The sequence below is a fragment of the Mya arenaria genome, chromosome 3, assembly GCF_026914265.1.
Source record: "Mya arenaria isolate MELC-2E11 chromosome 3, ASM2691426v1".
Taxonomy (NCBI): Eukaryota; Metazoa; Mollusca; class Bivalvia; order Myida; family Myidae; genus Mya; species Mya arenaria.
Genome location: NC_069124.1, coordinates 16,589,174 through 16,606,775, shown reverse-complemented (window position 1 = coordinate 16,606,775; position 17,602 = coordinate 16,589,174). Strand labels below are relative to the sequence as shown.

Here is a 17,602-nt window from a genome sequence, read left to right as displayed (position 1 = left end):
ATTGTCCCAATGCCAAAAAGATTATGCTTTGATTTGAATGCAGAAATTCCAAGTTCAATTTCAAAAAGCTGGTCAATAGGCAAGAAATCAACAAAACAATAGCTCTCGTTTTCTCACAGGCATTGACAGTAGTCGAAAATATCACAAGCCTGCAACCCTGCACTCTTAAATGTCTTTCAGGCTTGCTCAAATTCTTAATTTACAAAAGCAGGTCTTGTTCAAAAAAATATGATGCCAAGAAATAGTATAAGAATTTGGGCTTGTTCATCCTAAAGTCTAATTTCAATGACTGCATTGAACAAATGATTTAATATGATTAACAGATTCATACATCTCATGCTATTATACCTTACATTTATTGTAAAATTTGAGTATTTGCCCTTTCTCGCAAAAATCCCAAATTAGCCAAAAAAAGTCCTAATTTAATACAGTGCAAAAAACATATTGTTAGACCGTACATGAGTTTTTTTATTCAATTTGATAAAGATACGACCAATTTATGCTGCTGCAGATCATGTGGTTTATTGTGCTTTAAAATGAGCACCACCTTTCACCCGAAAAATGTCAAGCAGTTATTTAATTTGGTTAATTCTTAACATCATGTAAGTAAACACTGCAAAAACTTTCCTTTGTAAATACAACCATCAAACACGGATTCCAGTTTCACCTACAAATGCATCCTGATATCAGGCTGTGGTCCAAAAAAAAATGAAATATGAATGATAGATATGAATGATATCTGCATGATCTTAATTTGATGGGATTTCACCAGTGGCTGCACACTGTAAAAATATCCATGCAATCAAATTCTGCGCTGTCTCTCTTCCCTAGGGGAATCAGCCCAGGACCCTTCCATAGAGATAATTTTTCCAGAAAAAAAGGGAATTAAAAATGTGACAAATATAATATATGTTCTTAAAATTAGGTGTAAGTGAACTGTTAAGTCATATATAGACCATCACATTTACATTAACATTAGTAATAACAAGATTCTCATGACAGTATGATAGATGCTGAAAATTGCATACATTTTGACTATTTTTATAAATAACAGTTTTTTTTACACCAAATATATACCGTGTAAGTTGGACTGAATTTCCGCCCAAAAAAAATCATTAGAAAATCAGGCCTGACTTTGAATCATTTGAGACATAAAAGCATTGTTTATACAACAAACACTTCATGTTTACATGCATTAACCTGTACTCCTCTGAAATGTCAACCAACCATATTCAACCTTAATTCACATCAGTTTAACATTCAGCAGCAACGGAAAGTAGTACCTACATTTACTGCATCACAATAAACCTCACAGACATACTCTTCACACTGGACGTTTTCCTACAGGTCTTTCCAACAGGTAGGTATAAAATGTCGGTACTCAAGACCTGATTGTGGTCGGGTGCCAGAAACATACCACCATTATAATCACTGATCATTTGGATGCCTTGATGAAACAAAGTGATATTTTTTTCAAACTTTCAATACTTTTGATTTATTTGTTGTTAAATGTCTGCAGGTGAATAGCAGATTTTATCAAGCAATAACAAGAAAACATTGCTTTGACGAGCTTTTCTAAAGGAAATCACTTTACGGAATGACAGGAATCTGTGTCCATACATTCTTACTATGAATCAGCCTGGTGGGCCCTGTTTCAATCAAGATTTAAGAGTTTTAATTGAAATGATCATACATGTAGTAATATTATATTATAATCATTATTTTGCTAAATATTTGTGCATCATGAATTATATCTGAGTATTTAAATTGAAAGCAAATTTGGAGAAAAAAATGTTTTTATCTTACAAACTTACTTAATTTAAGCGCTTAATTTAATATCATCTCTTAATCAATGTTTAATGGGTAATATTTATCCATAAAAGCCTGATTTTCTATAAACATGTTGAATATAAAAGTTGTTTTCCATGGTTATCATTTCATGAGCTTTCCTGTTACACATGGAATGCCAAATGATGGATTATGAAAGCATTATGAGACAGAACAAAAAGCCATCAATGAGCTCCCGTGTACCTGACTGATATGCCACTTCAACTTATACTGGAGTCTGGTTGCATGGCTGTCTATTTGAAGTACTGAACAAACTTGCTTGTTTCCTTATATAATTGATTAATGCAATATGGTGCACAATTTGTTTTTCGATAATTCTTTATCCACATGTGTTTTTTATTTGTCATATCACACATTACTTGGTGATTAGAATTTCCAGAACAGGTTAAAGGCACAGGGCTGGCTTGGAAAACTTGTATAATGTGTGTCTGAGATATAATGTTTACATGACTGTGCATAAAACAAGTACTATTCTAATGAAACATATCAACAAATACAGTAATGAAAAAAATGTGCTCTATCAATTTAATTATCAAACCATAAATGATGTACTAGTGATTTGTTAAAATTGAAGGCCTGTCTTTTAACCTATCAAATAACAACAAAGATAATCATGTTGAAAAGTCAGGAAATTGCAATAAAATATTTGTCATTGAAACTAAGACAGGAAAATCTTAGTGTTCATGCTCATGTTTTCACCAATGGGATCAGCAGAGAGATTTTGATTGAATCATTTAGAGAGTTTCAGATGAAATCAATTAAACTGCCAAATTTTTATACTTTTTTAAGTCATTAATGAAAATTATTAAGGGTGTTACTTAGCAGTGACATCATGTATGAGATTTAAAATTCACACCACAAACTCATGCTTGCTAATACATATTATCTTCCATAATTTTACAAATATCATCATGAATTGTTCAGCAGTGATTTAAATAAAATGTTTCTGAAAGAGAATATCAAACAGGAAAAGCAAATATATGAAAATATTGTTACGGATCAATTTATATTATGATTTATTCTTGAATCTAATGATTTATAGTTAAGAAATTTGGACCTGGGCTAAGTCCTTCTGTAAAGTGCAAGCTGTATATGTCATTTTATGAAGCAAATGCTTTCCTTACACTGACTTCATAATGGCCAATTGGATTGTTATTGAATTTTGTGACACATAAAAATCTATCTTCTAAAGACCAGCATGGCTAGGGCTTTTTTTATCTTGACACCTAAAAACAAATTATTTTCATAATTATACCTTTCACATGCTTTTAAGGATTGAAATTTAAATGTAGACTTGAAGAAAACTATATCTCTCCTATGATCATTTTCAGCACAAGAAATGTGTGAAACAAATGACATATTTTCAAATAAAATATTATTTTAGAATTATTCAGACAGAATTACTTTATCATGTAAGATATACCATGTACCATTGACTGAGCCTATTGCCTAAGTGCATATCTGCCATGATGTAAATTAAAGGGAAATAAACTGTCTTGTAGCATGTTAGATAGTTTTTTTGTTATTATCTCCCATACCAGAATGGTAGCCTGCAGTAGAAAGCACTATACTGTCATGGAAATCATATTTTGGATAACGAGCCAGACTTATAACATCACTGTTTGGAGTAACAAGCCCTGCTGTATCAAATATATTGTGGGCCAGTGCTTATTTCATCCATTGGTGCAATGGCATGAAGGGAGGGGATAAAATACAATGCTCATCAATGATACACATGCCGCTTATTGAACATTGTTCTTGACAACATGGGAAAAATTGCTTATCACACAACTCTTATGATTAAAATTATACTTTTCTGTACACTTTTGATAACAAGTGTGGTGGATGCAAGAAATAATACTTCAACAACAGCTAGTAACACAAGCATATGCAGTCATTCGTGAACTGTCCTGAGTTAATTCAAGTGTAGAACCACGACTAGAACAATGACAATACTTTCACAACTTTTTCAGCTAAAAAATATACAAAATGTGGACTAGAATGAAGTGGAAATGCCAATTTAAACCCACTACCAAAAACAAACATTAAAGTACAGCACATTACGTCTGATCTTTTAACATAACATTATGATAACACTTCATGAATTGGAAATGTTTAACAAGTGGTTAATAAGAACAATAACATTGAAACTGACACCATCCGCCCACACATACCGATGCACAAAACTGAGCTTATTCGCCATGACATGGGGCCATATTTTGCATATCACTTTGGTAATACTAAATACATTGTACGAAATACTTATATACCTGAATTGCAGCTTAATTCTGCAGATTCTTGCAACTAGGAAATGATTTTGAGATTAACTCATTACTCATTTGTTGCTGAGCAGTGAATAGATTCGGGCTTTCCGATTGGTCAAAAATAGTGCAAATATTAAAAGCTGTGCCGTAGTGTACCAAGCATGTTTAGGTCAGATAGCAGTAACTTTATATTGTAAAGATCAACATGTGAACCATTCGGAACTCCTCGGCCATTTTATCGAAAACAACCTCGGATGTATGCCGGTACATCTGTTGAAGTAGTTCGTAAAATTTTGAATTATATCATTAGTTAAATGTAGTGTTTTAGAGTTGTATTTATTGATCTAAGTTTAAATTTGTTGTCATTGAATTGTATTATAGCAAACATAATGAAGAATCCCAAGAGTTAAGTCACAAAGTTTAACTGCTAAATAAAATTACTACGCGATCTACTTGCAGCGGACTTAAACGTACCACTTTTTGAGTGTGTAAACCATCCAAATACATCCGAGGTTGTTTTCGATAAAATGGCCGAGGAGTTCCGAATGCATGTGAACAGGAGAGCATGATTTGTAGCATTTGAGTATTCTGGTCACTTCTTTCCATAGTACCAGGCCATATGAATTCCCTTTCCTTAGATTTTTTTTAACGGAATAATGAAAAATCTTAAATTTATCTACATTGCATTTAAAAGTGAGCCCCGAAGTGCGTTTCTACCATCTTAAATGTATAAGTAATTGTATCTGTAACCCGTGCATGCAGATCCATAGTGCATCGGTACCGCGTTTTCGCAGACTATCGGCAAGTATTGCAAATAAAGCAGTAGCTAGCAGATAAAGTGGGTGTCACCGTCCAATCCTTACCAGAACATGTTCTATTAATACAAATTATATTTTCTATGAGGAAGGTCTCACGGCCCGCCGGCATATTACATATACAACTAAAGTTTCGAAAACGGAAGGGTTGGGGTTCGTCAAGTGCCTCATAACACTATCCACACTATAGTATGATTCAGGAGTTTCTGATCGATTACTTACCTTTGATTATTTTTCAATGGTAACTAATTAATTTTGGTTTTAAAAAAAATGGTAGGATCATGAACTTAAATTTAATGTCACAGTGTTATGTTTATATACTACGTATTCCTCTTCTAGTACGAGGAAGAAGTCATTTCAAGGCTGCGACCTTGACTTACGCCATGGAGAGGAGAGAGAGAGAGGGAGGGGGGGGGGGAGAGGGGGAGAGAGAGAGACTCGGAGAGAGAGAGTGGGGGGGGGGGGGGGAGGAGAAAGAGTTGGGATTATGTATTCTTTTGTGTGTTGAGACTCTCTTGTTTAGTGTCTGTTGGCCCTAAGCTTTGTGTCTTAAAACTGGATCTTCGTAGAAATGTTGGCTTCTAGGTCCAGGGGGTCCAACGTAAATTATTTTTTTTATCTTAAGTAAGGGACGTGTTGGGTGCGGAACAAAATGGCGAATTGTTTGAGTATTTTGGCGTGTTTGAAGGATATTTTGACCTGGTAAGTAAGTTTATACTAGTATCACTTTTATCGCAATATAAATACGCCTACCCGGAGGCCATACGTGTAAGCTTCTCTCTGTGTTTTCTTAAAACCTATGTTTCTAGTAATAGCTCAAGTAATAGCACCAAGAAAGGAACAACACAAGCACGGTCCATACGGATGTTTGGGTGGAACACAGTTTGCAGAATGTGTCAGTCAATGGTTGAATTTTAACTATTTTAATGTCATTTACTATCGTAAATAAATACCCAAACAGATATAACACAATCGAGAGTACAGAGATAAGCCCAGCAGACAAACTCCCACCTCCAAAACGTGTTTCGATATTATTTGGTCTACACCAGGTGAAAGCGTTGGAAATTATTGTTGAAGAAGTTTAAAAATCGATTTATTTCACACATATATATTTATCGATACACATTATATACAAAACAAGTTTTATTCTATAGAATAGGTACCAAACTTATTTGCATACTATATACACTATTTATAATACAGCTGACAGCCACTTACATATATAATGACGAATGAGCAACACAAAATAACACAAATTGGTCTTATATTTTCATATTCAACACTTGAAAAAAGAAAAATAGTTTTCTTTATCTCGAATGTAATCAACATTACTGCTAAATATACAAGCAATGCTTATATCACAAAATGGTAACAAATTACAAATCCGCATAAAAGAAAATGATGTCATTAGCGCATGTAATGACATCGTTATATATTGGTATCTGAATGTGAAATATAGAGAAAAAATGTAATGTCTATGATATAAAATATCAAAATATGTACATCAGTAATATATAATTATGTTAAAACTAAATGTCCTTCCTACTTTAGCAAAGGCTGGCTTTTAAAATCAAATACAATAGCAACAGACACAGTGACTATAACTGCAATGTATAGTTCATTGTTGTTGTTTTTTCTAAAAAAAAACGAATTCGCAACGATTTTATGGACCATCTGCACGTATAGTGCCCTCACTACATGTCATTGCTCTGCCCTATCTGGAATACTAGCACGTGTACAGTTCTCGTCAAGTTCTTTCTCATTGCACAGGTTTCGAGAAAATGTTACACAGTTTTTGAAGAAGCGTGTATTTTGCAGTATGAAGATACTTGTAAGATGGAATATGCACAATATAATCGTTTGCTGGTTTCGATGCCAAATTAGCAGCAGCGAACACGTCCATATCACCAATGGCAACGACAAACGTATGTGTGTTTGTAAGACGCACGATTTCATCCGCCGCTTGTTTCAAGTTTTCCGTAGCATCGTCAATAAAAAGCACGGCTACCTTCTTTGCGTAACGCCGAGCACCGTAAGGTTCCGCGAAACCTTGACTCGCCAACCGCCTGATCATTCTACGGAAATCCGGAAAATAAATCTCATCAAAGTCCATGTTCTGTCGTTGAGATGTCAAGTAAGTATCTGCGTTGGATATACAGTTTTCTAGTAACCGCCCAACTTTCAAATGGCCGGACTCCAAATTCAAATTGGCGGTTACATCGTAAACAAACTTCGTGATCTTTCTTGTGCGAGGGATTCCGAGTTGTGCGGAGTCGTAAACAAACATAAGGTCTGTATTCATGTTGATATCACACTCTGAAAATAAAATAATGATTATTAGTTTGATCACCAATAACTCTTTTATAATACATATCAACAAACATATTAATATCTCTAAAAATAGAAATAACCGAAATAGCGTTAAAATTCATCCAGGTAATACATTAATAAAAAATCGACACACAGTACAATTTCATTAACGTATGCACATTAAATTGTATTTTTTTTATTAAATTTCGAAAATTAACAAATATCAAGTTCTTAAAAGCTTCATTTTTAAAATTAGAGGATACATATTTATATATTTCTAAGTATAAAACAACTACATGACACCTTTAAAACAAAGACATATTGAGGTATTTCGTGACAACTGACAAGTCAAGAAAAACAACGCACGCCTCGATCTATTCAGACCACATCGCCAAAGGAAAATGTCAGCACATGCAAGATGTATACCGGACATAAGTGCAGAATATCAACACCAACTATTATATAAATTACAACATGCCAGCAGGCAGAATAACATACTCTTCACGTCTGTGTCAGCAACGTAGTCCTCTGGCTGTAGAGCGCATGTTTTGATGGCTAGTATGTTCTTGATGGTATTTAGGACGCTGAAATTGCTGACATGAAACACGTAATCGTCAACAGGTTCGCTTGCAATGTCCTGGAAAAGCATAAATGAGCTATGAAGTTCTCTGTGCGTTATGAAATTGTTAAACTTCGGAATGTAAATTTTCAATACTGTATGTATTAGATGCAGTACGAGTTTTTCTTCAAAAGTGTCCTCTTACAGACGTAATTGGTGTTCGTCCTAGCGAAACGGTTTCTTACGTCTGTAGGAGGACAATTTTGAAGAAAAAACGAGTAACTGTATGTGACTTATACGACTATAAGTGTATTGCATAATATTAGTAAGCAAATAAATGCATATATAAATAAATAAATACAGATTTATAAAAAGATAAATAGACATATTAGTATCATGGACTCTCTAAATACAATGTATCGCTAGTGGGATTACTCGGAATTCTCGTGCACGGTCCGCTTACAACCGTAAAAAGACAATTTTTCAATACCTCTGCTGTGGGTACAGTCGTATAAGACTTTTTTTGGCATTTATAAGTGAAGAGTCAGTGTCGGGATTCAGATTTTAGCAATATTTAGTCTCATTTGATGCACTTTTTATGATGCATGTATATATGGGAATGACTAACAATTGTAAACTTGTCAAATACCTCCAGTTCTGTTCTCTCCACACTCATTCCGATACCGATGGAGAATAGATATATACCGTCCCTCTTAGCAAGTTCTGCTTCCCTCGCCGTCTCGTGCGGTGTCTTGGATATACCGTCCGTGAAAACCAGAATGATGTGAGCTACTTCTCGCCTTGCAACGTCTCTAGAGAATCCCTGCTCGTGAATGAATTTCAACGCATCTGACGTCTTGGTACGTCCACTCATAAACGTTATGTTGTTCATCAACGCTATCAAATTGCTCTTCTCTTGTTTGGTGTTGAAGTCAAAGATCGGCCTCACTGTGTCGCTAAAAGTTACAAGACCAATCCGCGTCTTTGTTGCGGAGACGTCAAAAAGGCTTATCAGATCGCGAACGAAATTCAATTGCTTCTTAAAATCTTCAGGCCATATGCTGTTAGAAGCATCCAGTGCGAAGTAAATATCTGCAGGTTTTCCCCCGCAATCTGGAACAAATATTATGATAAGTAGATTAATCAATGTGCCAATAAGTTATAAACAATTGTTTAATGTTACATGGTATTTCAGGTATTCGGATCTTTTTGATATCACTTAAATAAAGGGAGATAAACAAGACGGAGCTATTCGTTATTTAAAGAGAGATAAAGCATCTTACTGGAAGACAGACTTACTTGTAACATTCAGGCTGGGGTCTATATCAGCTTGAACATCTGGTTGATTGGGGATGGTGACCCCATCAACATGGGTGACTGTCACGGGCGGGGGTCGGGTGTACTGGGTCACAGGGTTGATCACTCCGGGGATCGGACGAGAGGGCACTGTAGGTAAAGGTGTCGTCGTTGTCGTTGTCCTTAGTGTACCTAGATGTATATTAATAGAATATTGAGAAATCGATCAAGCCAATCTAATAACCTGCTGAGTAAATATAAATAATGCATTGGTTGGAGATTGCCGGTGCATTATATGGCATTATATGCACGAAATCCATTAAAATGGAACAGATGCATCGCAATAAATGATTATGGCAAGGGAATATTGTTTTTATTTTAGTATATCACAACTGATCAGTCATTTTACTGGGGCAACACACAGTTTTATACAAACCTTGACACGTTTTATTTGCAATTATGTACTTCATTGCGTCAAGAGATTTAAAATCATCCACTTCAAACACGTAATCCTCGGGTGGTCTGGTGGCAATCTCCTCCAGTTCCCGGTACTCAACTCCGTCGCCAACGCCAATGGCAAAAACATGGATCCCGGATGCTCGCATAAGCTTAGCGGCCTCAATTGTTTTCTTTCGGTCTTGCGACCTTCCGTCAGTAATAACGATAACAACATGGTTAGCAAATGGTCGACTACCGTATCTATGTTGAAACATATACTTTGCGATGTATTTCAGAGTGTCCCCTGTATTTGTTTTGCGACCTGCCCTATGATGGACGCGGTTTAAAGCCCGGTCTAAAAGGTCCGGCCGATTGTTTTGCCATAGATGGAATTGCAAGTAATAGGAATCTGCAAACGAAATAACGCCAATCCTCGTCTGTAAATCGCTTCGGCCGATGTCAAACTGGTTAGAGACGTCCCGTATAAATTTGAGTTGGCGATCAAAATCCGGTTTCCAAATACTGCTTGAGGTGTCAATGGCAAACACAATATCAAACGCCTCGTTCCCGCATTGACCTGGAAAGTGAGAATGATTTGATGAAATACAGCTTAAAAAGTACTTGATAAATCTTGATGAATGAAATAACAACTCGTTGATTTGTTTTCCAGCCGGCACAGTATCTAAATGTGTTTAAATATACAATTTCTTGTTTAATGTTTAGCTTGCAATAACTAAGTTAGGAGTATTGTGCGCCGGTGTCCTTTTTTTATAGACCTGCTGGCCCTAGTTTCTCTTATCTTCTTAAGCTTAACATACTTAAGTAACTTTTTTGAATTGGTCAAATTATAAATTTAAACGAAAAACGAAAAATGGTTTATTGTGATAATCATAACGATAATTCCTATCTAAAGTATAGCAACTCTTAACGAAGTTAATATTACGCAAATTATTGGAAAGCAAGAATAGTGAGCATAGCTTAATCCTGTCATAAGGGACTAAGGGAAGTTTTGAGAAATTGGGGCCAGACACCCATGAGAGCTTACGGCATCTTTCAGTGAGAGGTGAACGTCGTTTATAGCGTTTCATTTATGATAGATAGTATAGTATTATTACTAGCACTGTATACGAATATCAAAATACGAAGTTTTTTTTTCAATGATATCAAGAATGATTGACTTGCCAATCAGACAACATACCTGGATGAAAACGACCATTTACTGCACATGCAACTTCAAGTGATACCTGCAAGAAATTTAAAACTCAATTAATATTTTTATATACTTAAAATGTCTCAACTTTCCTTCGAAAGTTTTATGAGGTTTCTGTATTTTCTGATAGACGCAGTACTGGTATTTTTTACCCAAGGTTTTACGAAAATAGATTTGATAGTCAGTTCGTCTGTCTGAGGGTTTCTCGATGTTTTCCGTCCTTAGCTTCTTTGTAATAGCAGGAAACGCCCGTGCCAATACAAACTTTGGGGGTTTAGTACTGCTTTTCAGTTTTGTGTTTATTAAAGATGCACTCTCAAATATTGACTGTTTTTACAACTTTTCTGTCTTTTTTTGTCTAGGAATGAGTCAATATCTCGTAAATATCCAGAAACCAGTTTTACTGCTGACAAAATATCAGATCGCAGTTTTTCAAACTTCCGTTCGAAAATTGTTGTTTTATAACTAAACACGTTACTAACGCTTTAAGAAAATTGATATTTTTTGGCTGTTTTCTATAGTGAGCTATCTTATTTGACTGAATTAAAGGTATTGATACCAATATTAGCTGATACCGAGACAAAAACTAAGAACATGTCAAAACTGGAAAATCTGTGAAAGTGCAGCTTTAAGACGTAAAAGAGGAAATATAGGAGCCAAATATTTCAGTAAAGATAAGCCTTAGCTTAATACTTGTTATTCTAAGAAGTTTCAAAATAGTGTTGCACTGATAACCTAGAAAAAATTAAATATGTCCTTGTCGAAAGGTCCCATGCAGCTGTTAATGACATTACAAGTGTGCAAAACCTGTAATCAGAATAAGCAATATTAATGGGAAAACAAAAAAGAAAAGCTAAAGGAGAGCATAATGCAGCATAGCTGCTAGTCGAAAAAACAACAACAAACAGTAAATGTAAAATGTTACTGACGTAATCGAAGAACTTTTCAGGTGTTTCTGAGGGTTTTCTGGCGGGACATTAGTTGAAGACTAGCCAAAATATGCTTATGAACTAATTACGCTGTCACAGTTAACTACATGCAAATTCCAATTTTTGTAATATATTGCATGTAACTGCAGAAAGCCTATACAAAGCTAATATGGTATGCAAGCTATTTTTGAAAGAAGGTTAGCTTTTATTTGATTGACAGTATGTATTCTCCTTCTGCAAAGCTTATTATACTTTGTCCCGCTTTTGCGAAGCTTATACTATGTCTCGCTTTTGCCAAGCTTATACTTTGTCTCGCTTCTGCGAAGCTTATACTATGCCTTGCTTCTGCGAAGCTAATACTATGTCTCACTTCTTTTAAGCTTAAACTATTCTTGCTGGTAAGCTCTTATTTTGTCTCGCTTCTGTGACGCTTATAATATGGCTTTTTTAAGCCTATATAGACTCGCTTCTGTGAAACTTATACTATGTCTCTCTTCTTCGAACCTTATGATCTGTATATTTCTGTGAAGCGTATACTATGTCTCGCTTATGACCAGTAAAAGTTCTGTGAAGCTTATACTATGACTTACTTCTGCGAAGCTTCTTTGAAGCTTACATCCTGTATAACTCTGTGAAGCTTATACTATGTCTCACTTCTGCAAAGCTCATACTTTGTCCCGCTTCTGTGAAACTTATCTATTAAATTCGGTCGAGCGTCTTCAAACCGTACCCCACTTTTGAATATTTTTGTCACCACTATTATTTGATGATTTATGACATTCTGACTTATTTCTTGTGATAAATTCATATTATCATAATTATATTCGCTACTCAGGTAAACAATTATGAAACTCATTATTTATTATTGTCCCAAAACAATTTAATCGCCTTATTCCATTTTGAACAAACGGAAATGGTAATTATTTAAACTGTTTTCGATAATTAGAGTAGACCTTTACCAGGGTAGATTATATTAATCAAAGTCGAAGTCATTTTCACAGTAATATGATAGGAAGAATGAGTACTGCTAACTTGTTTATCAGTGACATTGATACAAAACATACATTTAATTAAATGAAGCCACAGGGACACACCACCCAGTAATCAAGTAACAATTTTCTTTAATAGCCGTGACGAAGGCCATGAAAAGAAACTTGCCATTTTCAGACATATTTACAAAAGAGTTAACTGATAAATGTTGGATGAAAATCAATGAAGTTAACGCGTACGGAATTGTCTTACGGAGAAAGAAATGGTCATGATATTTTTTTTATTATTCCAACCCCTTCTTGTTTCACTGAACTGTCGGATGGAGGTAAATAGATTCAAACTAAAATATGTTTTTACTTGTATATGTTTTGACGAATCGGAACAAGTAAATCAACAGCCCCGATTCGATTGAGACTGTTTTATAACACCACTGACCAAAGCAGCACCGCCGACGATTCCAAAAAGTTCAATGCGACAAGTTTTTTTCTATTAGCCGTTTTGACTTAATGCTATTTTATTAAACGAATTTACTGATTTTGGACCAATGAGAATTGAATATTATTCAAATATTTCCAAGCAAATATTTCATGAAACGCTTGTCATATTAGCATTGAACATTTGTAAAGAACGCAGTTCGGATGCATCTGCATTTTGTCAGACATTAACATCACTGTTAGTGTAGTTTGCAGCACGTGTGTAACAATAATTAATGAGTTGAAGCACACAAAGCCTCCCATCATGTTGACAATTCAAACACCGCAGCCAGCTAAATAGCAGGAGCTTTTGACCTCCACACATACTTTGAATTTTCAGTTCATTTGTGTTTTTATACCTGGATTGTATTGTTTGCCGACAGAATGTTGGCATACATTAAACATAATGATATTATGTGACACCTTTTTAAAATAGAATTAAATTTCTGACGTTGACAATGTTTACATCCTCATTTTACATTTGATAAATTAGTTCGTATGTCAAGTTTGTCACTGTACACGATAAAACGTGTTTTATCTTATTATAATGGGTGTAAGCGGAATGGCTTAGTTTCATAACATTTGTTAATTTTAAAAAAACAGATTAATGACACTCGTAACCATTACTTTCATCATGTTTCATCATCTCCTTACCACATATTTCTTCATATTATCTTGACCCATTTCCCCCTAATATGTCCAACAGACGATCCATGCATAAAGGGTTAAAAACGGACATACTGTTTCATCCATTGTTTATTTTTGTATTTGGTTTTGCGATTCAGAAAAGGCTCAAATATGAATTAAATAATAGGAACAATTTCCAGTATTCGGAATTGCTACTTAAAGCTGCACTCTCACAGATTTACCATTTTTACAACTTTTTTATTTTTTGTCTTGGAAAGAGCAAATTTTTGCGTAAATATCTGCAAACCAATGATATAAGATTTCTGACAAAAATCAGATCGTAGATTTTCATATTTCCATTCGAATATTAATGTTTTATGGTTTAAACCGTTACTAAAGGTTTAAGAAAAATGCATAAAGGATCAATTTTTAAACTTAAATATAAAAATCTGCTATCTAATTTTTGTCATCAGTCTTATATGATTGGTTTCCATGGATTTCCGCAAAAATTGGCTCGTTCCAAGACAAAAAAAGTGGTGAAAACGTTCAATCTGTGAGAGTGCAGCTTTAGTTCTGCTTTAGATTTAAATTATCCTGTGTAGGCCCATACCTTGTGCCTCTTTATACTGAAATGGGCTGGTCCCTGTGGTTTTCATTGTATTTATTGATGTTCAAAGAAGTTTTATGGGTACCATTTAGAGGCCATGAGAGGTCCCCCCTTATTCACATTTAATGTTGTTATATTTCCCAGCCTTACATGGACCGAGTCCGGTAGTCCCTAAGTTAAATACGCCGTTGTTTGGACCCTTGCCTTGTGATTCTAAATGGGGTTTATATTTAAATGTCAAGATATACACTAGTATATGGCATGTCCCTGTTGTTTTCATAGTGTTATTTAAATCATAGATACATTCTAGAAAGAAGCACAATGCTCATCAAAAAGTATGCAAATATCAGTATCGGCAGGCGCCTAGCTTGGGCCGATTTGGGATTATGCAGATCGATGCATAACCCCTTCTCTCCCTACCCCCCTTTTGTTTTTATTTCAAATTCGTTTTTTTTGGTATAACAAAAACTTCGACTTTTAAAATGTCATTACGCAACTGCGTATTTGCGTACAGTCAGCTACGCTCCTGATAGGTTTAATTGATCGTTCATTTTTACAGCCGGATGCTGTGTTCAAGGATACGTGTTGGGTTTATTTAAAATCATTGGTTTCACTGGCCGTCTAGGAGCCATGCTGGGTATGTCTATGAAGCTTCACTTGATAGAAGGTACCATGCGTGCACACATCCTGACAAACTCCAGAATAGAAACGGTTTAACGAAGATTACTATCATCTATTTTGAAAGAAGTAGGAGTGATAACGGTAGATTTATTGTAAAAGAATTGCATTCCAAGTGTCAGGTTGGAGCCAAAGGGCGATGACAGAAATCTGTGTTTTTGTAACAACTTCATTGACAAAATTGACATGCATTGTGGTCTCCTATACATTTTATTAAACTATATCGGCTCTCAGTTCAATATGTCGTTAGTTTATGCCAATGCCACTTTGAAATTGAGCATTATCAGCCTGCTGGATAGGACATGATATAGAATAGAATACAACCTACATTTACTGCCAATGACTTGGCTTAATCATTAGGAATTTCAACTTTCGCGGCTGTTTAAAGGTCCGCCTACTGCCACTCATGCGATACACACTCCCTGCGTCAGATTTTGCGTTCACAATGTATCAGCCAATGCGGTTGTATTCTAAGTCAGTTAGAATGACCTGAATAAAAATATTAATGATTAACAAGGGGTCGTTTGCTTCACTTTCTTCGCCCATTCTTAATCATAAGATTTTGATTCATGTCATCTAACTATTACATAAAACACCATATATTGACATTTGTATAGTGATTTAATTATTGTTTGCTTACATGGCATATGACCTTTTAGTCCATATAATTGTGCGTTGACAGATTTTTTTACGATTTTTGATACGGCAAATCCTTCACGTAGTTAGGGAATTGAAGAATATGTATACCGTTTAACACGTGTATTATTTTAGACTAATGACCTTCATTCGTTTGAAATCAACTAAAATTTCAATGTCAATAATAGCAAACTAAATTTGATGCAAAAACTACAATAGAAAATAGCATACTTCGAGATATCATTACGATATTTCAAGGTTTTCATTAAAACATGCAATTGCAATGATCAACAAACCTAATTCTCAACCTGATAGATGTTGGAGAATAGAACGCAGTTTCGAGAGCATACAATTAAATACCTCAAGCCGGAACTATGATAAAATAATATTGCGTGCGTGTCACACTATCGGATTTTTTTGAGGGAGTTAATCTTATTATAATAACATGATGCTAAAATAAACTAAATACGCAAAATTGCACTACACTACAAAAACACATTTAAGCCATATATTGTTCGGTTCTAAGGGAGAGGGCGCATGTCAATGGTCCCCTAAACTATGCTCCCCGCTTACGCCAAATCATGGTCCGCCCTGTGTTATATATATTTATCTTTTAGGTATTACTCATGGAGAAATAAATCTGTTTACATACAGATGATTTTGCATTTTAATGCTTTTTGATAATAAATAACATTCATGAATAAGGTGTATTTTTAAATTTCAAATTTTATCTTTAGTCCTTGAAATATTGAATAACTGTAATAAGAGTACACGCTGTTTGTTAACAAATTTATATCCACAGCGTCAAAGGCGTTATGATAATAAACTTAAACAAAAAATGTAGTGGATGATGAACGTGTTTAAATCATGCGTTGAAAACAGAGATTTTATCAAGTTATTGTAAACAACTACAAAAGTATACAAATAGATCTATCTATTTATGCAGTAAATCGCAAAGGAGCGGCACTCCCAACTTTACAAATACGCGAACTAATTCATTAACACAATACAAAACAAAATAAACATCTTTTTATACTAATACTTACCAAAATCAAAACAACGCAAAGAATTCCAGAACGTCCGTCCATTTTGTCAAATTGTTCGTATTTATGTCTAATGGAAATTCACAATCTTCTGAACAACCAAACACATTTACATAATCATTCTTACAATCTCCTGAATAATTCAGTAAATTTGTTAAGTTTTTCTGTCACATCCACACGAGTGTCAAGTCTTTAGCCGCGATACAAGGCCTTCTGCGTATGCTATGCTTTTATTTCGTCTATCATTCACATACAATCGTTGCTGCCCCAAGTGCAAACGAGTATAACGACAAATGTGTTGATTGTTACAGCCTTTGAAGAATGCAACCACCTGGTATATCCCTAGATTTTCTTCCTGTCTGAGACCAAGCCTCTATCCTATCATACGGTAAATGTGACGTAAATTATCTTTACTATAGATTCCAGTTGACTTTATGTATGTATTTATATATATATATTTATTTATTTATTTATTTTAATCAATGGTTCTCCCGTTTTAAATTCTGATTTGTTTTAAATGTTGATCCGTTAAGATCTGACTTGCAAGCTATTCTGTCTTATTTACTCCCACGCTGGCCTTTTCTTAGGTCTTGTTAACTCTCACCATGAGTAATTTTATTTTCCGATTAGTTTATCGCGTTTGCCTATAACTGCGTAACTAGCTCTATATATAAGTATCAACAACTATTTCAAAATTATTCCGATAAATAAACTACTCCAAGTCTCATGTTTATGTAATAATTATATTGGCAACAACAACTTTATCATTAACCATATCAATGATCATTATATTTCAATATTATTCCAATAAATACATTACACCCAGTCTCAAGTTTAAAGGGACTGTGTCACAGATTGGCACCAAAGAAAGTTTTTTTC

The 17,602-nt window shown here is 34.7% G+C and overlaps 2 protein-coding genes across 16 annotated transcripts in view; both read right to left on the bottom strand.

Moving 5' to 3' along the window:
• LOC128228088 (unconventional myosin-IXAa-like) overlaps positions 1-4,220 on the bottom strand; it is a 75,920-nt gene extending 71,700 nt beyond the window's left edge. For 8 of the 15 annotated variants that reach the window (XM_052939182.1, XM_052939191.1, XM_052939178.1 and 5 more), the window contains exon 1: positions 4,119-4,176. The gene's annotated coding sequence lies outside the window, so the exon portion shown is untranslated. Of the gene's footprint in view, positions 1-4,118 lie in introns of all 15 variants that reach the window. The other 7 variants (XM_052939186.1, XM_052939190.1, XM_052939188.1 and 4 more) reach the window with 4 other exon arrangements.
• A 1,783-nt stretch (positions 4,221-6,003) lies between these two features.
• Positions 6,004-17,385, bottom strand: LOC128227855 (cartilage matrix protein-like). The gene is made up of 7 exons (XM_052938754.1): positions 16,727-17,385; positions 10,729-10,774; positions 9,529-10,107; positions 9,096-9,284; positions 8,446-8,909; positions 7,736-7,874; positions 6,004-7,243 (listed from the first exon to the last, which is right to left on the bottom strand). The coding sequence occupies exons 1-7, from the start codon at positions 16,766-16,768 to the stop codon at positions 6,687-6,689; spliced, it is 2,016 nt and encodes a 671-aa protein (XP_052794714.1). The 5' UTR covers positions 16,769-17,385; the 3' UTR covers positions 6,004-6,686.
• Positions 17,386-17,602: the final 217 nt, after the last annotated feature.